The sequence below is a fragment of the Rhinolophus ferrumequinum genome, chromosome 11 (genome assembly GCF_004115265.2).
Source record: "Rhinolophus ferrumequinum isolate MPI-CBG mRhiFer1 chromosome 11, mRhiFer1_v1.p, whole genome shotgun sequence".
NCBI lineage: Eukaryota > Metazoa > Chordata > Mammalia > Chiroptera > Rhinolophidae > Rhinolophus > Rhinolophus ferrumequinum.
Window position 1 is genome coordinate 22,091,818 of NC_046294.1, and position 21,923 is coordinate 22,113,740.

At 47.4% G+C, this 21,923-nt stretch overlaps 1 protein-coding gene across 3 annotated transcripts in view; it reads right to left on the reverse strand.

The window, feature by feature from the left end:
- Window positions 1–18,678: 18,678 nt before the first annotated feature.
- The window catches only part of LDLRAD3 (low density lipoprotein receptor class A domain containing 3), a 217,480-nt gene continuing 214,235 nt past the window's right edge, over window positions 18,679–21,923 (reverse strand). For all 3 annotated transcript variants that reach the window (XM_033120505.1, XM_033120506.1, XM_033120507.1), the window contains exons 5-6: window positions 21,325–21,670; window positions 18,679–19,951 (exon numbers count right to left, since the gene is read on the reverse strand). In XM_033120505.1, the coding sequence (XP_032976396.1) occupies window positions 19,714–19,951; window positions 21,325–21,670 (584 nt within the window). In that variant the 3' untranslated portion in view covers window positions 18,679–19,713. The remainder of the gene's footprint in view (window positions 19,952–21,324; window positions 21,671–21,923) is intronic.

Genomic DNA, 21,923 nt, shown 5'->3' on the forward strand with positions numbered 1-21,923 from the left:
AAATTCAACTTCTATAGACATACTTCTATAGACATACCAAAACTGCTTTCTGGTATAGCAGTTTTAAGGGGATATTTTGCGACGTGATTGTCTTTTTCCTCAGACAAACTCACAAAGTCAGGAGAAAGAGCAGAAGGAAAAGAGGGACATTGTGAGTGGTGACGATGAAGCAGAGAGAACAGTGCAAAGAGAACAGAATTCTGAAAGTTTGAGGAGGAGTGAACTAGAGAGTCATTAAAACAGACTCTCTTGGAGTCAGCGTTTTGTTTTGAGTCCTCGGCATCAAATCAATCAAAGAAGCTGACTATTGATTTTTGAATATATATTTTTTCATAATTTTCTGGAACTATTATTAAATGTGCTAATTTCTTAACATTGACATGTCAAAATTTCCCCCAAAACGTCAGCTGCTCCAAGTGTGATGGGCTGAATTGTATCTGCCCCCACCTCAAATCCATCTATTGAAGTTCTAACCCCCAGGGCCTCAGAATGTGGCTGCATATGGGTCTTAAAGAGGCTATTACGTTGAAATGACGTCATCAGGATGGACTCTAATCCAGGAGGGAAAAAAACGGTGTCTTTATGAAGCAGGTAAGAAAAAATGAGCAGATTAATGGTAAATATATTCACCAAATGATGCACCTCCAGTTATACAATGACTGAGGTCGAATTTCTTTGTGCAGAGAACGATTTGGTTAGAAATCCTAGGATAACAAAATAAATTCAGCAAAGACATTTTAATGAGACATGTTAGGAAAATCCACAGATTAAGTGGAATTTGGGCACCAAAGACCTGGTGAGTGGCCCTGTTGGCCTGAGGGTCTCCAAAAATAATTTCCTTGGGCCCTCCAGATTTATGAAAGGAGGAGCCCACCACCCCAAATCTGAAGCCATGCTGGTCATACACATTCCTCTGAGCAAAGCAAACTGGTCTTTTATAGACTTGTTGGGAACAGTGCATTTTGGGTTGTGTTGGTTTTAGAGGCAGGAGTGGGGTGATGTCAGCCTGAGAAGTATGTTCACAGAAGTGAGTTCACCAGCAATTGGCTGACTTCCACACCATGAGTCTGTCGCTGACAGCCTGGCTTTCAGAGTTGTGTCCATTGGAGTGAGCTGTCACTCATCAGTTGGTCAAGTTTAAAACTAGCTCTTGGTTTACTTGATACCAGGATTATAGAACTGTCATTGATAGACCTGACAGGTTGTGATGGAAACTTGTAACCATGACTATAGAACAGTCAGTCCTTTCCTAGGAGTGTGGAAACACCATGCAGCAATCGCTATAGTTTGCCTATTTATTTTGTTTATTGCCTGTCTCTCCCCTGGAGGAGAGAGATATATATGCTCCACGAGGGCAAGGATTTTTATTTCTTTTGATCCCTGCTAAACTTGCAGCACCTAGATCAGTGCCTGGCACAGAGATGGGGCACCATCAGTATTTGTTAAACGAATGGAGGAGTCTGACCGCCCAATGTTGACCTGTGGAAGGCGAAGGGAAAATGTGGTTTTCTATTTGCATTATTAAAAAAAAAATCCATTACCACAAGGGCTGGGTTGAATCTAATTATGATAAATGCTTTTGAACTGAGGGTGACCAACGAACTGTGGGTGAAGCTGAGTGTGTGGTGTGCCTCTTGCCTCTCCAAAGCGTATTTCCTCCCCACGGATGGTGTCACACAACCAACTTCAGACACTGCTGGCGTCATTTAGGATCCCTGATCTTGGAACATTCCTTCTCTAGCTTTTGTAGTCCTTGGAGATCGGCTGCCTCTTTGGTCTTCTTGTCCTGGAAAGTGAATTGCAGAAGGTGGTATGGTATAGTGACCACAAACTTAGGCTCTTAGTACTGGTGTCGCTTTGAGAAAGGCCATGCATCGTTTCCAGTTCTCACTCTCCTCCTCTGTGTAGCTGGAATAATAATAGAACTTACATCTTGTAACTATTTTGATCACTACCAGCAACATCATCGATCATTATCACCCATGCTACAGGCTTCCAATACGCTCCCCTGCCAGGCCTCTGGTTTCACCAAGGATGGACACAGAGGTCATGGGTTTTTCCAAAGAGTTGACTCTTTCCAAAGAGTTGACTTTGCCATGGGAGTCAGAAGAGGAACGGTGACATAAAAGTTTCTGCTCAGCATGATCAGCCCAAACCAACTATTGTTCACACTCACATTCAATGAAGAAAGAATCAAGTGAATCCAAGAAAGGTAGTGTAACAGACTCTTTTGTTTAATTAATTCAATACCTAGCTTCTTTCTGCTTTGCCCAACTTCACTATAGAGATGAGACATGCCAGTTATTTGCTGTTCCATCCTCCCTTGCTTCTAGGGTTAGCAACAGGACTATTTCAGGCCAGTGAAATGTAAGTGGACGTCTGCTGGAAGAAGTCCTGAAAAACTTGCTTTCCTGATAACAGGCACGAGAATTCTTGGTACCATCGCTTCCATTTTCGTTGCCTTAACTTTGGACAGGATGTCTGGACCTGGGGCGGATATCTAGTGACGGTGAGGCAAAATCATTAAGGAATCGTCATGACACTCATGGATGCCAGACCTGACATCACTGAACCACTGACCCAATGCCAGCAGCCAACTCTAGGCTTTTGTTACTAAGAACAAAAAAAAAATCTAATTTGTCAGATTTTCAGTAGCTGGCAGCCAAAATCCTTCCTAACTGACTTAATACCAGCCTCCCCAGGAATGAAGCCAGTCTTAAACGAGCTTTCCCTGACATTCTCCAAAGAGGCACCAAGTGTTATTCTGCAGATGGTAGCCATGGGCCACACTTCCTATGGGACACCTGCCAAAGGGTAGTTTGGCTATATGACTTTGGAATGCTGATTTAGTCTTTGGGGGTCCTAGAGACAGATTTGGGAGAAAAATGAAATGAGGATTATAGCAGGCAGAATAATGCCCCGCCTCCCACCCCCAGCCGATGTCCACTTCTTAATCCCGAGAAACTGTGCATAAGTTATCATACGTAGTAAAAGGGACTTGGCAGCTGTGATGAAGTTAAGAATCTTGAGATGGAGAGCTTGTCTTGAATTATCTGGCTGGGGGCAATATACTCACCAATGTCCTTACAAGAGTGAAATAGGAGAGTGAGAGAATGAGATGTGATGATGGAAGCAGAGGTCAGAGTGACGTGGCCAGGAGATGAGGAATGCGGCCACCTCTAGACCCTGGAAACGGCAAGCAGTGGCCTCGCCCCTGGAGTCTCAAGAAGGAATGCAATTCTGAAACACCTTGACGTTAGCCCAGTACGACCATTTTGTACTTCTGACCTCCAGACTTGTAAGATAATAAATTTGTGTTGTTTTAAGCCACTAAGTTTATGGTAATTTGTCATAACAGCAATAGGAAACTAATCTATTACCATCTACTTTTGCTTTAGTCTTCTCTGAAATCAGGACTTTGGCTTCTCTCTTCTTCCATCAAAATCAAATCCCACTACATTATATTAATTAGTTCTAGCCTGGAGAAAACACAATTTTTTCCAATAATACACTACAAGGCCGGTCCTGTGGGGGTTCCTGGCTCTGTGCTAATCTGTTTGTGCTAATAACTACTCACCACCCTTCTCTTGCTCTGCTCTGCACTGCGGAGAACATTTTCAAGACTCTCATGGCAGTTGCCTTCCAGTTAGTTTTGGCCAATGGGCAGCACAGACAGAAGCTGGGAAGAGGGGAAAAGCCAGATTAGTTCTCTCTCACTTTGTCTCCAGGGGCATCTCCGGCAGCAGCTGCATCTCCTCACAGCTCTTGTTCCTTCTGGGGTCCCAGGTCCCACTGGGCATCATTCACCATCGTTTTGGCTTCTGCTGGTTGGTCTGATTCTGGGCTCCTTCTTTGTTCTCTTGAGCCTGGGAGTAAAATTACTTCCTGTGGTGGCTAATTTCTGAGCTCTTTGGCTTCTCAGCTATTTTATCACCTCTAGAACCAATTCCCTGTACTAACTCCCCTCTGTTGGACATACCTAGACTGGCTGCTCTCGAACAAAGACACTGTAGACAGTCCACCATTCTTTGGCTTCTAACCCTTCCACAGGCTCTGAGGATGGAGATTCTGTCTTCTGGAACTAAAATAGCATTTGACCTCGTGCTGGGCTAAGTTAGCTTTATTTGCTTTGGGTTATGATTTTTAAAAGGGAAAAGCAAGTATAGCAGTGATAGCTTACTGTTCCCCGTTTCTCATTCTCCCCTACGTAGTAATAGAGTCCCAGATCGGTGGCTGGGCACTTTCCATGGCTGTGTAGAAAAGGCCCTTTTGCAACCTTCTTTACAGGTAGGTATGGCCATATAACGAAGTGCTGGCTGCTAGGACGGGAACAGAAGTGATGCGTGCAATGTCTAGGTCATGCCCTCCTTTTCTCCTCTTTCTGGTTCCTGCTGGCTGAAAAGTGGATATGGTGGCAAACCATCTCCAGTCCTGTGGACAAAGGCAACACACAGGGATGGCAGAGCCACGAGATGGAAGCCACCCAGTCCCTGAGATCCCAGAGCCATCACAACGGCCCTAGATGCTTTATGTCGGGACCATTATGTGACGGAGACATAAACAGCCATCTTGTTTGAGCAAGTGTTATTTTGTTCTCAGTCAAGCAGTCAAAGCTAGACCTTCATCACCACAGCAAAATCAAGAGAGGCGGAGATTTGCACGCGGTCAGCCATGGGTGATTACGCTGTTGTGGCCCTCCCCCTCCTGTGCTATGACGGGGGGGCTTAGGCAATTTTCTTGTCCTTCTCCTCCCTTCACTTGTGATCCCGTGAGAAAACTTGTTCCATAATGGATTCCTACCTGCTGGCACAGTCAGGACATTGCAGGTCTCTACTGCGCAATTTTGGGAGTCAAGATTGAATCTGAGACCCGAGATATATTTGCCATTTGTCTCCAGCCGGGATATTACCCTGACTACGCAGGATCTATTGACCTGAGCCTTTGGGCTTTCATATATGTCCGTTAATCGTGCTAGAAACAGAATTCTAATGCTTTAAAAGTTACTTATTTCACGTTTTTACTTTATCCGTCTAGAAGCTAAATGCAGAAACGCCACACAGCAAGTGAGGGATTGAACTAGGATTTCAAGTTGGGTCCACCGACTAATCACCACGGCTCACTCTACTGCTCGAGGCCCATTGTCTACATGTGGACTTTCCAATTGAATCTCTTCTCTTCTTGCCCCGCTTCCGCATGTGGGAGCTCCCTGGGTCTTCATGCACCTCGTCTCTGATGATTTGGGTTTGGAGTATCAGAGAGCAGAGCGTGCGTGGGGGTGGGGGGTGGGGGGTAGAGGGGTACGGACTCAGCAGGAGATATCCTTTGTTCCAGGCACCATGGGACAGTTTCTGGAATAGGCTCCTCTGCTGTAGCGCCCCCACCTGGGAGCTGGATATTCAACTCTGGGGCCTGGGGGTCAGGGGTTGCTTCAAGGTGACAGCCCCTCTCTTCCCTTTCTGAATTCTAGCCTTTAGTGAATCTATATAAAGAACTGGACAAAATGGGGCTCAAAACTTTTGAGAGTCTGCATCCCAGACCTGCAGCCAAAATGAGACTTTTTACCGCTGCCTGCTGTCCCTCCATAAAAAGGGCCACGCTGACTCTTCTATCTAGTCCCACGTGGAGGAATTGGATCAGGAGAGCCAACACCAGGCTCAGGCTTCTAGAAGTGGTCCTTGCATAGTCTGCTTTGTAGCTGAAGCCTGGGAAGGCAGGGCACGCTTCCTGTACGGTTCACACAGTCCCCTGGATGGCCAGTTGTCCTGACCTCATCCAGCAGGTGAGGCAGCCCTCCTTCTGTGGGGGGGACCCAGTGAGAGGGTAGAGAGAGAGCAGATTCCCCTTTCAATGAGGCAGTTATGGGGGTGTGGGGATAGGAGGAGCAGGGATCCTTGGAGGTGGCAGCAAATGATTAGGGAGAGACCAGATCCGCCTCTGGAAGGCTGGGGCCTTGGGGAATGCACGGGTAAAGGTGGAAAGTGAGCTTGGACCCAGACCGTCAGACTCAAATCCTCCCTCCCTACCTCCATCACTTATGAGCAGGAGTCCTGTGACTCCGCAGTATTTAATCTGAGTCACAGGTTTCTCCTCTGTGAAACGGCAATGATGAGGGTGCCTGTCTCATGAACTTGCTGAGTAGATTAAATGAGATAATGCCTTGGGAGTACTTGGCCCAGTCCCTGGCGTATAGCAAATGCTCAGTAAAAGCTCATTTCCTTCCATACTGGGATGGTGAGGAGGTGAGACTCTGAGTCACGAGGTACCCAGTATTAGCAGGGAGCTGTGGTGGGTCCCGAGCCACGGGATGCAAAGTGAGAAAGACCCCAGAAGCCCTCCCCTCTATGCTGCCCCTTGAGTGGAGATTAGAGTAGATACCCCTCACCCCAGAGGGCCTTTCTCTCCGGGGGCGGTGCGGAGAACGTGCCCACATGTCCACCAGCCACCTGCCACTCTGTCCCCTCCCCACCTTGCCCAGACAGATCGCTCCTGTCAGGAGTGGCAGCTGCCTGCTTCATCACTCTAATTGCAGTGTGGTTTGCGTTCATCAAGGAAACAGCAGGGATTCCAAATTAAATTCCAACACGCAATTTATTCAAGATAGAAAGCCTATTGAGAGACTATCTGCAGAACCCCCGCCCTTCCTTTTTGGAGGCAGAGTTTTCCTGCTGCCACTGTTGCCATGCCCCACACTTATCAGCTGGAACCCAGGCTCTCTGGAACGGGGAGTCTCCCTGGGCCACCGGCCAGCTGCTTTCCCATTTTACAGAAGGAGATGCTGATGCATAGAGAAGGATCTCACACGTGGGGCTAGTTCTGGGGACACCGAGGCCAGGACTGGCACGGGCTCGTCTGTCTTTGGGAATTACGCATGACAGGGTATCTCCTGGGCACACCCTGAGATGACAAATGAGCCATTTCTGAGCAGAAGTGAGGGCCGTGGGAATCTCATTTTGAAAATCAGAATCGTTCTGTCAGCATTCATTTGCCTGAAAGAGGCTGCTGAGCAGGGTCCAGGCACGCATTCACTCTCTCAGGCTCCAACCCCTGTGGGCCAACCCCTTCCCGCCAGACCCATCTGCCAGGGGCTTCCAGACGGCTTCCTGCCTCTTGGTTCCCCCAACCCTGAAATGTTGTGTGTCTCACACAGATGTCAGAATTAAGATGGCAATGCCAACTGAAAACCACAGAGGGGAGGAAGCGGCTGAACTGGGAAGGCAGCACAGGGGGGACTGTTCATCCTCCTGAGAGGCTGCACCCTGGCTCCTTCCTCCTCAGTTCTGCCTGACAGGCAGTGAGTGGGTGCCCAGCCCCATGGCTCCTCTCGGAAGGAGATGTTCTCTGGCTTGCAACAGTCGATGGTTGTTTACTGTCAGGGACTAATCCATCCCCAGGAAGCTTTGGGCTCAGATGAGAAGTGGAGCAAAATGCCAAAACCCCCTTTGGAGCCCAGGGCTCTCTAAAATGGGAGGTGTGGTGCAGGGACATGAGCTGAAACCCTGGGAATGCTTGCTCCAGAGGGAAGAGTTTCTGCAAAGCCAACCCCACCTGGCAAATTTGCTTTCCCCCCGGGTCCCTGGATTTGGCTCCCAAACCGGCATAGATTTTCTACCATTTAGCAGAACACAGCACCATGGCTTTGGGGAACCGATTGATTTTGAAAGCAGCAAAGCAGCAAACAACCCGTAGGGAAGAAACATTCAGTTCTGAACAAGAGCCTGGAAGCAGAAAGTGGACATTTCAATCCAGGCTTGATGCCGTCATTTGAAGGGGGAAGGCAGTGACTGTCGTGTACCCGTTTCCTCAGAGGCAGCCGGGAACAGAAAGGAAAAGAAGGAGCATGTCACAAAATGATGGAAAGTTTAAAACTTAGTGGTGGCAGCATGCCCCGGGAACACAACTCTGAAATTGAGGACTTACTCGGTTTGGGTCTTAGAACAAGCTCTGTACATCTCTGGCCCTCAGTTTCCCAGTCTGGAAAGAGGGTGGAATACCAATATCCAGCTCTCAGACTTCATTTAGAGCAAGGGTCAGCAACTTTTTCTCTAAAGGCCCAGAGAGCAAACATCTCAGGCTTTTTGGGCCATATGAACTCTGTTGCAATTACTCAACTCTGCCATTGTGGAATGAAAGCAGCCACAGAACCAGTCAATAAACGGGCATAGCTGTGTTCCAATAAAACTTTATTTACAAAACAGGTGGTGGGTCAGATTTGGCCTGTGAGAGCACAGTTCGCCAGCTCCTGATTGAGAGGATTGTATGAGACAATGCAGACGAGAGCAAAAACGCTTGGCACAAAATAACTGACCTACATGTATGATCGCCACCCTCACCCTCCTCGTCATCGTCACCATCATCATGACCGCTGCTCTACCTTTGGCCATTTGGATCATCCGGTGTTGCCGAATACATTCCTCCTCTCCCGCTCTCCCTACCCTGACAACCTAAGCACATTTCCCAAAAGGGAGCTTGGAGTCAAACTCCTGGGATTTTGCCCTAAAATGATCTACTTAATACAGTTTCCAAATTGCTTAGCATGTAGAAGCAAGAGCAGGCTGCCTAGCTCAGGGTTAGAGCACCGGTCTCATAAAAGCAAGGGCAGCTGGATCTCTACTGAAGTAGCAGTAATATGACTTCCCATTAAACGTTTCTATCGCCCTTCACAAGGGATCCACTTGCGATACGGCGTGGACTTCCCACTGCAGCTTTGAGAACGTAAAGACGATGACAACCATTTAACAGGCATGACACAGAGCTTTGGCAGGACAGACGGAATGTGCGAAATCACACTGGAGTCAGGAGCTGAGCTGAGACTTGATCTCAGGTCTGTGGACTCTGAAGTCCAGCGCTGGCTCCCCCCACATTCCAGCTGCGCCGAGTATTGGATCAGTCAGGGTCTTTGCAGCAAATGACACATTTGCTGCTTTAAACAGAAAAGGAATTCATTAAGTATGCGGCTTGGAGAATGTGCGGGGGGACCAGTGAATCAGGCGTGAGGCTGTGTCGGAGAACGATGTCCTCAGGGTAACGCCGGGGTTCCACGGCAGACGCTCCTGTACAGCTACCACCGACTCCAGGGACCTGCGCGATGCCTGCCCCAGCTGCAGCCTGGAGTTTCACACCCCTCTGCCACCACGAGCACCAGTTCTGCATGGTGCCTCCTTCACATAACTCTCACATACAGGTCTTCGTGCGAGGGCTCTGGTAACGGAGCCTCTGCAATGGGTCTGGGCCCTTGTTCCCAAGGAGCCTGAGAAAATGAATACCTGACTTCTTCCTTGGGGAAATTTCCCAAACCTAGGAAGGATGTGCAAAAGGGGCGGGGCCGACTCTACTTCTGGGTACATATCCCCAAGAAATGGAAGTCAGAACTCGTGGTACCCCCACACCCAGGGCAGCATGAATCACTATAGCCAAAGGTGGCAACAATGCAACTGTCTGCCTACGGATGAAGGGAAAACAACATATGGTACGTACATACGTGGACTACCATGCAGCCTTTACAAGGAAGGACGTTCTGACATATACGGCCACATGAACGATACTTGAAGACGCTAAGTGAATTAAGCTGGTCACAAAAAGCCCAGCACTGAATGAGTCCACTCACTTCAAGTAGTCAAATTCATAGAGACAGAAAGCAAAATGGCATTTCCCAGGGACTGGGAAAAGGAGGGGATGGGGAATTATAGTTTAGTGGGGATGGACTTTCGGTTTGGGAAGATGAAAAAGTTCTGGAGATGGATGGTGGTGGCGGTTGCTCAGTAGTGTGAATGTACTTACTGTATCGTAAGTGTACTTATCCTGCACTGTTCACTTAAAATGGTAAATTTTGTTATGTATAGTTTTCCACATAAAAAAGGCGCTGTGCATAGCAAACGTCCATTATGAGGATGTTTAGAGAAAGGAAATGGAGACCCAAGAAGTGCCAAGGCCACTCGGTGGTGAAGCTGGCAGTTGTCCAAATCGTCAGTACTTGCTCCTTCCAGAAGGCAACTGCTGGTGACTGTTAGAAGTTTGGATGACAGCTCCTCTGCCTTGCTGCCTTCAGGTTCTAACAAGTGGGACAGGGGCCAGGCAAGCAATTAAATGAGTGAAGCGGGTTGGATGGGAGAGAACACGGAGAAGTGGTACCTGTGATGAGTGGAAGAGCAAACGTTCCACCAAACGGGCAGCTGGTCGTCAGCTCCGGCACCTTTGACATGTGGGCAGGGAGCCCAATTTTGCTGTATCTTCTGGCTCTTTCAAAGAAGCCAGACATCCAGATATTTATGTGAAATCTCCTGAACTTGAATCACTGGCAACAGGTTCACCGTGAAAAAAAAGAGGAGTCTACAAGCCAGTTAAAATACATCTGTCAGTTGATTGGATTACTGGTTTGCGAATTCAGTGTTTGCGTAGAGAGGCAAGACCCAAAGGTAAAACCGAGGTATCAATTTTAAAGGTAGATGCAAGTGCCTCGTAATTTTTCAAAGTGGAAGTCTCCTCAGTAAAGGTTGGTAAGAAAATCATGGCTATTAACTAAAACCAAAATGAGATTCTCCTATTATGTTCTATTTCCCAAATCTGATCCCTCAGACGGGGAGACCTGGAACAGCAGATTGAACTCCGAGGGCACGTAGCCACCCTGCTTGCTCCAAGGAGCACAAAGAGGTCTGTCTTAAAAACTCATTAACCAAGGGACACAGAGTGACAGAGAGGACAGGAGAGAGAGGGGAGGAGGGACAGAGGAAGAAAGAGAACTGGAGAGGAAGGAAGAGAGAGGGGAGGTGAGAAAGTGGATCTGTACCTGCCTTTCAAGGCTGACTCCTTCTCCTTCTGGAAGCTTTGCAACTTCTGTTCCCAGGTTGAACAATCTGGTTTCTGGTCGACATAGACCAATCGATATTTTCCCTTGATTGAGTCTTACCTAGTAAATTTGTTCCTCTGAGAAAGTGTCAGTAAACAAGAGAGAGGAAAACCATGGGTAGGAGGCCAGGAACCTTAGCACTTTACAATATTTTTTTCTCCTCTAATTCATATGGCTTCACAGCCAAACCTAAGGTCAACCTACTGACCTTTTTCTCAGGCGAGAAAACAGCACCTTACTCCCATCTTCATGAAGTTGCTCACCCAGCACTTATCACTGTCCCCGAGTCTCCCTCGCATCCACAGGGGGCAGGCGAAAGTTCTGTTCAGGGTCAAAACAGATCAAAAACTCCAAAGCCATGCCTTTCTATTTCCCAGCACTAATTCTCCAAACAGTGCACCAGAGATTGTACCAAATAATGCAATGGAATCATTGCAATTTTGAAAACTATGAACTCCAAATGTTGGACATGCCTACAAAAATTAAAGATCAAAAATGACATTCCCCTTTCTCATTGAATACAAAGAAATGAAGAATCCAACACTTGTTGAGTCCAATTTGCTACATAGTAAGAATCCTTTCACCTGGGGAATGGAGTGTCTGTTCTGGAAACCACTGCACCACCCAAGAGCGGGGTCCCACTGGTAGGCGGAATGCCTGTTGTCTCCACTCTTTCCTGAGATTCGGAACCATGCTTCCTGAATCCTTTGACCTGTGTGGTTCTAGGAGCAAGTGTGCCAATGAAAGGAGCTCACATGAGATTTGAAGGCAGAAGTGCAGCAGAGTCATAATTCTCAGGGGGATGGGTTGATTAGACACACAGCTCTGCAGCCGTCTCCGTGAGCCCACTTGCTGCAGTACCATTTTGGAGTCCGTGTAGTGGCTTCTTGGCCTTCCTTGCAAGCTCTGGGTCTCCACCTGTCCCACGCTCAGTCTGGTGTCATTAGTACCTTAACCGTGTCTCAGATCCGCTAGCTGTAGCCTTCCAGGCAGGCCTCCGCCAGCTCTGCCCTCATCGCTGTAAGCCCTCATTTCCATATTCAATCCCTTATTCCTGTACTACTTGTAGAGGCTCTGACTGATCCCTGCTGGTGCACTGGGCAAACACAAACACAGTTGTTATGAAAGAGCTACTTATTTGATTTAAGCCAAGCCAGTAAGTGGGGTCAAGACACTCATATTCAGTTATTTCCTGGCAACCGATTCCAACTCGAGGGATGAGTAAAGCAGTTTATTTTTCACTTACGAGGAAGCTGCTCCCTTCCTTGCTTCTAGAATATCTCCGTAAGTCTTCTACTTGTTTGAGGTATGTGCGAGTTCCTCATCTCTGAATTGGGGATACTACCATCTCCAAACACAATCTGTGGCAGTTTCCATGCATGCCTGTGTGTCCTTAGTTGATTCACAGACTGGCACATCAGGAACACACTCCAAGATGAAGGTCTGGCTAGAGTTCCTTCGCAAAAGAGTCACACTTCATGCCGGGCCACTGAAAGAGCAAGCGCCCTGGTGGGTCCTACTGTCCACATGCCAGTGTACTGTTTTTAATTTCAAGGTGTTTCTTAAATTGACTCACCTCCTGACTCATGGGTAACATTGGTCCAAATTAAATTAAACGCCCACACTACACTCTTTGAACATACTCCCCAATACTCCTTCCCAAGCTCTCATGTGCTGCTTTGGTCTGGGGATGCCTCAGAATCGTCTTGGTCGAGTGAGAGCTCTGGTACTTCTCTGTTCCAGGAGTCTTGATGTGGCTACAAATGAGGTCCCAAAGGTGGCAATATCAAGACTCCAAGTGCACGTGGCTCCTGATGGTTCTCTAAGGAGGAAGAGTACTGCAGGTATGTGGAGATGAGTATTCCAGGCAGAGGGAATGCAAGAGCAAAGGTCCTGACCTGGGAATGTGGCTGGTGGGTCCATGAATCAGCAAGGTGGCAAGGGCAGCTGAAGCAGTGATGGAGAGAGGGAGAGAGGAAGATGAGGTGAGACAGGTCACCGGGGGTAAGCTGGTGGTGTGAGATCCAGTGGACCATGATTTTGATTTTCCTCCTGAATGAGTTTTAAGTTATTCAAGGATTTTGACAATAGCCTGAAGGGAGGCAATCTAGAAGAGAGATGGAGAGAGCTACGTGGGGTTGAGAAATTGTCTTTCTAAAGGAGCCACATTTGGACGTGACATATAAAATGTCACTAGCTCCTAGATTTCGAGTCTGATTAGATGCGATAGTTGGGTTTCTTCTTGCAGGAAGGGGTGAGTGTATTCTATGCGCAAACAGATGAGGGCAAACAGGTATTTGGTGACCGGTGCCAAAACTCACTCCCAGTTCTTCCTGGACACATAGCCAATCTCCCTTCCTGGCTTCTGTTGCGAGTAGGTGTGGCTATGAGACCGACCAGATTCTGGGTAATGGAATATGAGTGAAGGTGTGTGTGTGACTTCCAAGCCTGGCCCATAAGCAGTGCCCACGTGTGCTCCTCTGTATGCTTTCTCCTCTGCTGGCTCCCTGCAATGATCAACCAGGGTGAACTTGAAAGCCAAGTAAAGCCAAATATTGCCTAGTCCTGGAACTTGCTCAGATCACAAACCCAAACTCAGCCCAACCGAATCATCAGTCTTATTAACATAAAAAAGCTTCCCCAATACAGTGGTACCTGGGTTTTCAAACATCTCCGTTGACGAACATTCCAGTTTACGAGCGCCGTAAAGTTTATGGATTTATGGTATCATTAGATAGTAAAGTTCATGCTAAATTTGCAGGTTTAGGGGTTGATTTTAAAGGTCTGGAATGGATTAATCCATTTTGCATTACTTTCTATGGGGAAACCGTGCCTCGGTTTTCAAACGTTCAGAACTCAAACGGTCTTCCGGAACGGATTACGTTCGAAAACCGAGGTGCCATTGTATTACATCCCAGACCCCCATCGTCAAGCCTTCAAGCCCCAAATCTGATGGGAATTCAGCCGTTCAGAAACTGTGGCACCAGCTGTCACAGAATTTCCAAGGGGTGGTTCTCTAGATATTGATACAACCTAGCTCTTAGGGAGTAAATAAAAGGGTTAATCATGAAAAGCCTAGTTAACAGCATGTACATGGTAGTTGAATCTAAGTCTTTGGGTAGCTTGACAAGGGTGATAAATGAGAACGTTATCTTTGATCCATCAACTTAAAAATCCTGCGCAAGGTAGGGGTGACACTACATGGTCATCGCCCATTTCAGGACTTATAGTGGTTTGGGGCCAGTTCTGGAGCTCACGAGATAGTTTAGGTTCCTTTAGGGCAGAACTCCTATATGGCTTTATCTACGTTCTTGTGACCCACCCCAGATGGTTGTCTCATAAAAGCACACCTAACCCAAGCCCAAATGCCTGCAGCTTGAAACGGACCTTGCCTCCTGTGTTTAGGGAAAGGCTGTTGAGTCTTTTGAAATTTTCCCTGTACCATCGCTTCTGCTCCTTTTAGACCTGTCTATGTTGTCCTGAAGCTTGTATTTGTACGCTATTTTCTTATGTGTACTAGAAATTGTGCCAGCCAGTAATGGGTCCCATTCCTTGGTGAGGTTCTATAGTAGACGCATTGGTACTTTGTCTACGGCCATTCCCTTCCATATGGGAACTGTCCCTTTCCTGCTCCATGTAATTCAGGTGAGGCTATCAAGAGAGTCATTCCTACCATAGGACCAGTAGTGGCCATATGACCAAGAATGACCAATCGCAAGTTCATTTAAGCGAATTTCTATAGACGCTACAAGAGACAGCATCTCTTTTTCTGAGATTGTGAGCCTGGATATTCTGGGACCCTCTCTTCCACCTGATGTAAAGCCATAAAGCCGACACTGAGCAAAGCAAGGCTGAGAAGCTGGCAAGAGAGAAACAGATTTCTAATGACAGTTGTTGAAGAACTGGATCCAGCCCTGCCCCAAACCAACAGTCCCATAGCCTTGAACTTGGTTGCATTAGCCAATACATCTTCCAAAAGTTAACACAATTAAGCTTGTCTGAGTTGAATTTCTATCACTCACAACTGGGGCTTCTAGTAATGTTCCCATGAACTTGATCAACTATAGGATGTCAAAGGAGTCTGCATATTTTCTCACTGACATTTCTCCTGAGGGTCTCACTGGGTACCTTTCCTTTCCTTATGTATACTTTTCACACCTCCACTGTGACCATCTGAATTTCCTTCTTTCTTATAGAGTTGACTCTGCATCTGCCTGGCCTGAGGGTAACAAGCTAAATGGAGACCACAGACAATACCTCTCATACCACTGAGCTCATGGACTTTTCTCTGGCAGACACAAAGCGTTGTCAGTTTGTCACCTTAGAGAGTGCCTGGTGAGACTAGTTTTGTGACTAGGACCTCTGCATTCAACCCAAATGTTTAGGACTCATCTTCATCCTCTATTTCCTTACCCACTGGAAAAGAGTTACTAGGGTCAATTAACATTAATCTCACAGGTCCGTGGAGTGTCTGCTTCTGAAGTTCTCCTACTTTAACATTTTTGGAAGTTGGTGCCATTGCAAGCATTCTAATACTCCAGGCCATTAACACAGTTTCTTTTCTAACATGCCCCTAGCTTTGGATCCATGAACACAACGGGGGAATGATCCTTTAGATCAAGGGTGTCAAAACTGCAGCCCGCAATCCATTGTTAATTAGCCCGCAGCAAATTCCAAAAATATATTTAGTTTACTTAAATAAACCAGGTGAGGCAATACGTACTTCACCTCGAGTGAGTGGCCCGGCTGTTTGTGTATTTTACCGCATATGGCCGTTGGTAAAAAAGCGTTGAAAAAAGTTTGGACACCCCTGCTTTAGATCAAGAGTTGGCAAAAAGCCCATGAGCCAAATCCAACCAGTCCCCTTTTTGTAAACCACACCCACTCACTGACGTATTGTCTATAGCTGCTTTTATAGATGCCACAGGGCCGCAAAGCCCCAAGTATTTATTATTTGGCCCTTTACACAGAAAGTTTACTGATCTCTGCTCTAGATTAGTGCTTTTCAATCATTTCCTCATCCTGGCACCCATGAAAAATGGTACCCTGAGAGATGAAGGAATTCATATCTTGAGAAACTTTTAAAACACACTAACTGAAAAGGTCTCCTTTAGAACACATGAGAGTGTCTGCTTCTGACGTTCTCCTACTGACCTGGCATATCCTTGGGACACCACTGTCGGATATCTCGCTCTTCTTTTTCGAGACACCTGAGCACCAATACATGATCTCAATCTAGATTCAGTGGGTCCTGTGTTTAAGATGCCCAGGGGGAGTTCAGCTTTGGCCCAGGCCAGCGTTACTTCTCCTATTCATGGAGGGAGGTGGTGGTGATCGCCTCCACACCCTGACCTCCCGAGTAATTGTCCCTGCGGCGTCAGCCAACATGTGGTTCTGAAATGAGACTTAGAACAGCACCAAGGTGTTCCCATCACAAGTGGGGCCGAGCTGCGCCATTTGTGGTTCAAAACGCATTAGCAGCGCACCTGTCCCAGAGTTGTAGCGCATGCCTGAATACGGGGTCAGAATCTGTTAACCGTTTTCACAGGCACATGCCCTTTTCCCTCCAACAGGGTTGGAGTGAAGGCAGTTAATGCCCATGTCTGAACTGACATCCTAGAGCCCATGACACTAACTGGTGTCCATGACGACACCTCTGCACTCCAACCGTACCAGCTGGGGGAATCCTTAAACGCCCATCGTATTTTGAGGTCCCATCAACATATTCTTCCTTTTTCTCACTTATAGCCATGAATTCATTGCAGAAGACATGACAGTAGTGACTGTCCATTCTTTCTAGCTCCACAGAGGCGACAGGTGGGTTAAAAACCATTCACACCAATAGAGCGAAGAAAACTGCAAGTTTATTTGAAAGTATAAAATTAAAAAAAAAACCCTAACCAAGAAACAAAAAGCAACCACACACAACAACCTCTCCAGTTTATATCAGCTTTGAACATCACACACTATTAACCACCTAGCTTGGTTTTTTTTTAAAAAATGTTAATGTCAAAGTAGAGGGAGTTGAGTCAGGTGATAAATTATTGATCACAGTGAAACTGTTTTAATGCTGAAAAAAAAAAGGATTCGCCGATCTCATTTGAGAAAAGAGAGCAGAGATGGTTTTCCGGGTTTGCATAGATTTAGGCAATGTATAAAAAATATCCTGATTGGAATGAGTTAAAAAATAAAGCTTGCCACTTATTTGCTATTTTCAGTAGGGGGGAAAAAAAAAACCCAAACCCCTGCAGCTTTGGTGTCCTATTTACATATTTTTAAAAACATTCATTAAAAAAATCAAATCTATAATAAAAATGTCCCTGTGTGTGTGTGTGTGTTTGTTGTTTTTTTTTAACAACATTAATAGGCTCCCCTTATCTACTAACACCATTTGTTTTCCTAAAATGCCTGGAAGCAGAAAAGTACGAGATTAATTCACTGCACAATTAATTAAAATTAGAATCCTTTCCTCTAAACAACTTTCAGAGCACCAAACAAGCAGGGGCCCATCAAAGGGAGAAATAAAGCCATTCTGACTCACAGGAGATGAAATGTTCAGCTGGAGTCCCCAAACACACTCTGGCTGCCATGAAAAGTTCTTTATTGGATTCCTCAGAAAATAACTCAAGTGTTATTTTAAAAATGAAAGATGCAAGCCTCACTAGGCTCCTTTCCTTTAAGAAAAATAAAAATCAACAAGTGGTTAGCTTTCTAGTAATATTCTTTGGATTTGGTTTTAAAAAACACAAGTCTACAGAACAGGATCACTGAATGGCACTTCATCCCCCCTCTGCAGGCTCCATTTGAATTAGCATCAAAGAGGCCACTGCAAGTCTCTCCAGCTGTGGAAAGAAGTTATGAACGGGTGAGAGCTGCCCAGGGTGGCTCCACCTGATTCCAGTTTTGTCCCCGACACTTTCTTGCCAAATAACGCCTACATTTCTACCCATTATTTCCCTAGGGGGAGGGGCCCTGTGGCTGGAGGGGCACAGAGAAAGAGGAAAGCGAGCAGAAACACAGAGACTATACTGAGGGAGAAAGTCCCTCTTTCAACAACCTTTGAGAACTCGATAAATAACCACTCAAAGTGCAACAATGCACGAACGCCTGGCACTCAGGCCCGTCCGTCTGGAGGGACTAGTAATCAGGGCTTAGCGGGACAAAGGCGTGAGTGACCTCCTTTCGCATCTTTCTTTGGACCTCACTAAAGAAAAAAAAAAACAACAAAAATGACAGCGGTCCTATACACATATAAATAGTCCCTTAACTAGAAGGGAAAAAACAAACACACCGTTTCAAATGCATTTCTAAGAGATTAAAAAAACAAAAAAAAAACAAAAAACAAGTCCGAATGGCAAATCTTGACTCCAAATTGTCTACTGTCCATGTCTCTCAGGGGAGAAACTAGGGGACGTTGGGAGGGGCCTGACCCTAACTCTAATCCTAACCCCAACCCTAACTCGGGGGCTGGTATTTGGGCCTTGGGGCGGGAGTGTGTGCAGTGTAGGCATCTGGGAGCTCTGGTGGGAGGTACTGAATATGGTTCTCGTGTGTGTTAGAAACCAGTGTCCAGTCCAAATGCACAGGTAAAATGACTTCTGAGTGTTAAGGGAACTCAGGAGGCTAGTGTTGAAGCCGCATGAACGGGCAAGGCAGGCTGGGTGTGGTTTACAGGGGCAAACGGCCACATCATATGTTACCATGTTTCCTCAAAAATAAGGCCTACCCTGAAAATAAGCCCCAGTTAAGATCGTCAGCCAGACGGACGCATTTAGTATGTTATAACGATCTTCCAGAAGAAGATGACATGACTGTATTTAAATAAGTGTAAATTGTTGAAAAAATAAATGTATGTTGTTGAAAAAAATAAGACACCCCCTGAAAATACGCCCTAATGTGTCTTTTGGAGCAGAAATTAATATAAGACGCGGTCTTATTTTCGGGGAAACACGGTAGGACAACTCCAGTTGGCTGCCCATCCCTTGGCTACAGGCAGGTCACAGCTGGGAGGCCGACACTCCAGAATCCAGGGAAGGGACTTACACCAAAGCAGGCCTAGGCTCTTGGCAGCCTGCATTTCAGGAGCTGAGAACTTGGATAAACTCCTGGCAGGCACTTCCTGCTTATTCTGGGATGAGGCTGATTGTATTTGCTACAGGTGAAAAGCTCTCAAAATGAGGATTCTCGGGAAAAATTTTAAAGCCAGAAGCTATCCAGAATAGATAGTTTCAGGGTCATTCACAAAACCAAAATGACAATGCCGATCGATGACTGAAGGGTATTACTCATGTGAAAAGTTTTCTTTGGCCACTGCTTCCGCTGAGCAACGGGTAAGATCATAAGTAGGGCGAGGTTTTGATGCTCGCCTGGCTTCTTTCCAGGGCGGCCATCCAATGATGAGGGCCTCCTAGTAGGATCATGCAACCCAAATCTCCAAATAGAGCTGTAAGATGGCAGCCCACTGACAATGTGGTCCAGTGTCTTCTGCCCTGCTGAACATCCAGCACGGCACAGAAACAAGGCTTTCTCCAGGACTGCTTAAATCCCACTTTAAATCCCCTACTCAGCAAGATTCCAACAGGAACAGAAGAATGACCTAAAGAGTCACGCTGTGAGCCTGGGTCCCGATGGAAGAGAAACCGCTCAGAAAAGATGCACAATATACATCATGTCAACTGAGAGGCCAGAAAAATGCCAGGATGCCCTTGAAAAAACATCCCTGAAATCTGGGGGAGGAGGGGAATGGAGAGAGAGCTGACACCCCACGTCACTCCTTGAGGCACCCTGAGGAGCGTCCCATGAGCGCAAGTTGTTAGGATGGGAACAAGTCGGAGCAGATTAACCCATATGGACTTTGGAATAACTGGATTTTAAACTTCTTCAGCGCCCTGGCTGGGCACAGAGTCCCTGGGCTCGGGGGGGCCCTCCTGAGGGCCAGGCTGCCCCGGGCTGTGGCCGGTGTCTTCCACGCTCAGAAGGCTGCTGGCTGCCTGCGAACTGGCACTGTCGGCACTTCCGGAGCGGGAGCGGTAAGGGGGCAGGTCGGCTTGGTTCAGTGACTCGGTGTCGGAAGAGTAGGGTGGCGGAGGAAGGTCGTACCATGCGGGTCTGCAATGGAGAAGGCGGGGGGGGGGGGGTTGGGAGAGGAGAAAGAAAAGAACGCATTAGGACACACCAAGGCAAGGCAGGCAGCACCAACTTCTGCCTGTTTCTGGGTAGACGCTGAGATGAGGAAGGAGATGTGTTCTCCAAGTGGAGAAACAATCCAAGGACTAGGAAAACGGCTGGTATGCAGCAAGGCAAAGGGACCGGGAATAGGTCGGTGTGCTCCCACTGGCTTGTACTGAAACCACATCTGCGTGGAGCCAGAGTGAGGATGCCACATATACCCTCGGCTCGTCCTGGCTGGGTTGGCAGAGCGGCTTCGTGCCATGCCCTGCGGCCAAGCGGCTGACCTGGTGTCCTGATGGAGCCTCTGACGGGCCACAGAATTTGGGGTTCTCACTGAAAGCCAACTAGAGTTGGCAGACCTGGTTGTGTGGACTTGGGTAAGTGACAGGACATCCTGTCAACACCGTGGTTTTCTTATCTGTAGAAGGGGATAATAATGACTCCTTGTTTACAATGAAATTACTAAACAGAAGACATTTCATTCCTCAGCTCTCGTTTACTGAAAGCTCACTGCGAGTCAGGCACCACGCCACATACCTGACACTCACTTTTACCGAACATGAGAAGAGGTAGTGTTACTTTTATGTCCATTGTCCTGGGGAGGAAACTGAGGCAGGCACATTATATGACTCGCATAGGATTACAAATAACTAGTAAGCAGAAGAGCTGGGATTTGAAGGATTCAGGTCCATTACCCACTTCCACCACAGAACTCTGCTTTTTGACTTTGCAGGTTGGCTCCATCTGTGGTGAGGGTTCTGCTGTTTACCAAAGCTTGAGAGTCCTCTGTTCCACCCCCTTTATTTTTACTGATGAAGCCAAGTGAAGCTAAGGGCCTTATTCATTTGCTCCCTCACTCATTCATTTGTTCACGCATCCATTCATTTATTCACAAATATTAACCAAAGTCCTGATACATATGGGCAGTGCTCTGCAGCAGCAGGGAGGTCCTGGAGTATGAGCGTCAGTGGCCTGTGCGTGTGTCAGTGTGGATTACCAGGGAGGAGGAGGGCTCCGAGTCGGCCGGGATCCTAACCGAACATCCTCTGACACGTCACTAAAAATCCAAGAGCCTCAGTTTCCTCATCTGTAAAACGGAGGCAAAAATAGCACCTCCCTCAGTGAGTCGTTGCCAGGATTCAGCCACACATAGGCATTATTTTGTAAGGACTCAGTAAAGGTCAGACGCCGCTGCTGCCTACAAGAGCTGAATGCAAGCCCTTGGCAAGACCCAGGAACCCAGCACGCACATACACCACTCCCCCGATGGGACGAGCTCTGCACCCCAATCTCTTCCCTCCAGTACCCACCTCTGGTCCAGCAGGGCCTCTGAGTAGGAGGGCGGGGAGCCCACTTCCGACGCGTTCTGCTCGGCCTGGCTGGCCACATACTGGATGCCGTTGTTGACGTTGTACGTGACGTTGCAGTGGTGGGGGTGGTCCAGGACCACCAGGCGGGAGAGCAGCACCGGGTGCTGCAGCCGGTGCACCGGCAGCGTCATGAGGTTGTTCCGCTTCCGCTGGTGGTGCAAGACCAGCGCCAGCAGCGCCACCACCAGCACGAAGATGACGGAACTGCCAATGATGGCGTAGGTGATGCTGGGGTAGTACACGAGCTGGTTCTCCGAAGTCACGAACACCTGCCCGCTGCCTGGTTCTGAGAAAGCCCCGAGGGGAGAGAAAAGGAGAGACGTTACCACCTTGGCTCACCCATTCAGCTTCCAAGTCAGTCCCAGGATGTGCGTGCAAATGTTTGTAGCAGCACGACGCACAGTAGCCAAAAAGTGGAGACCACCCAGATGTCCATCGACTGGTGAATGGATAAACACAATGCGGGCTAGTGCACAATGGAATATTACTTGGCCATGAAAAGTAATAAAGTACTCATACACTCTACACGATGGGTGAAC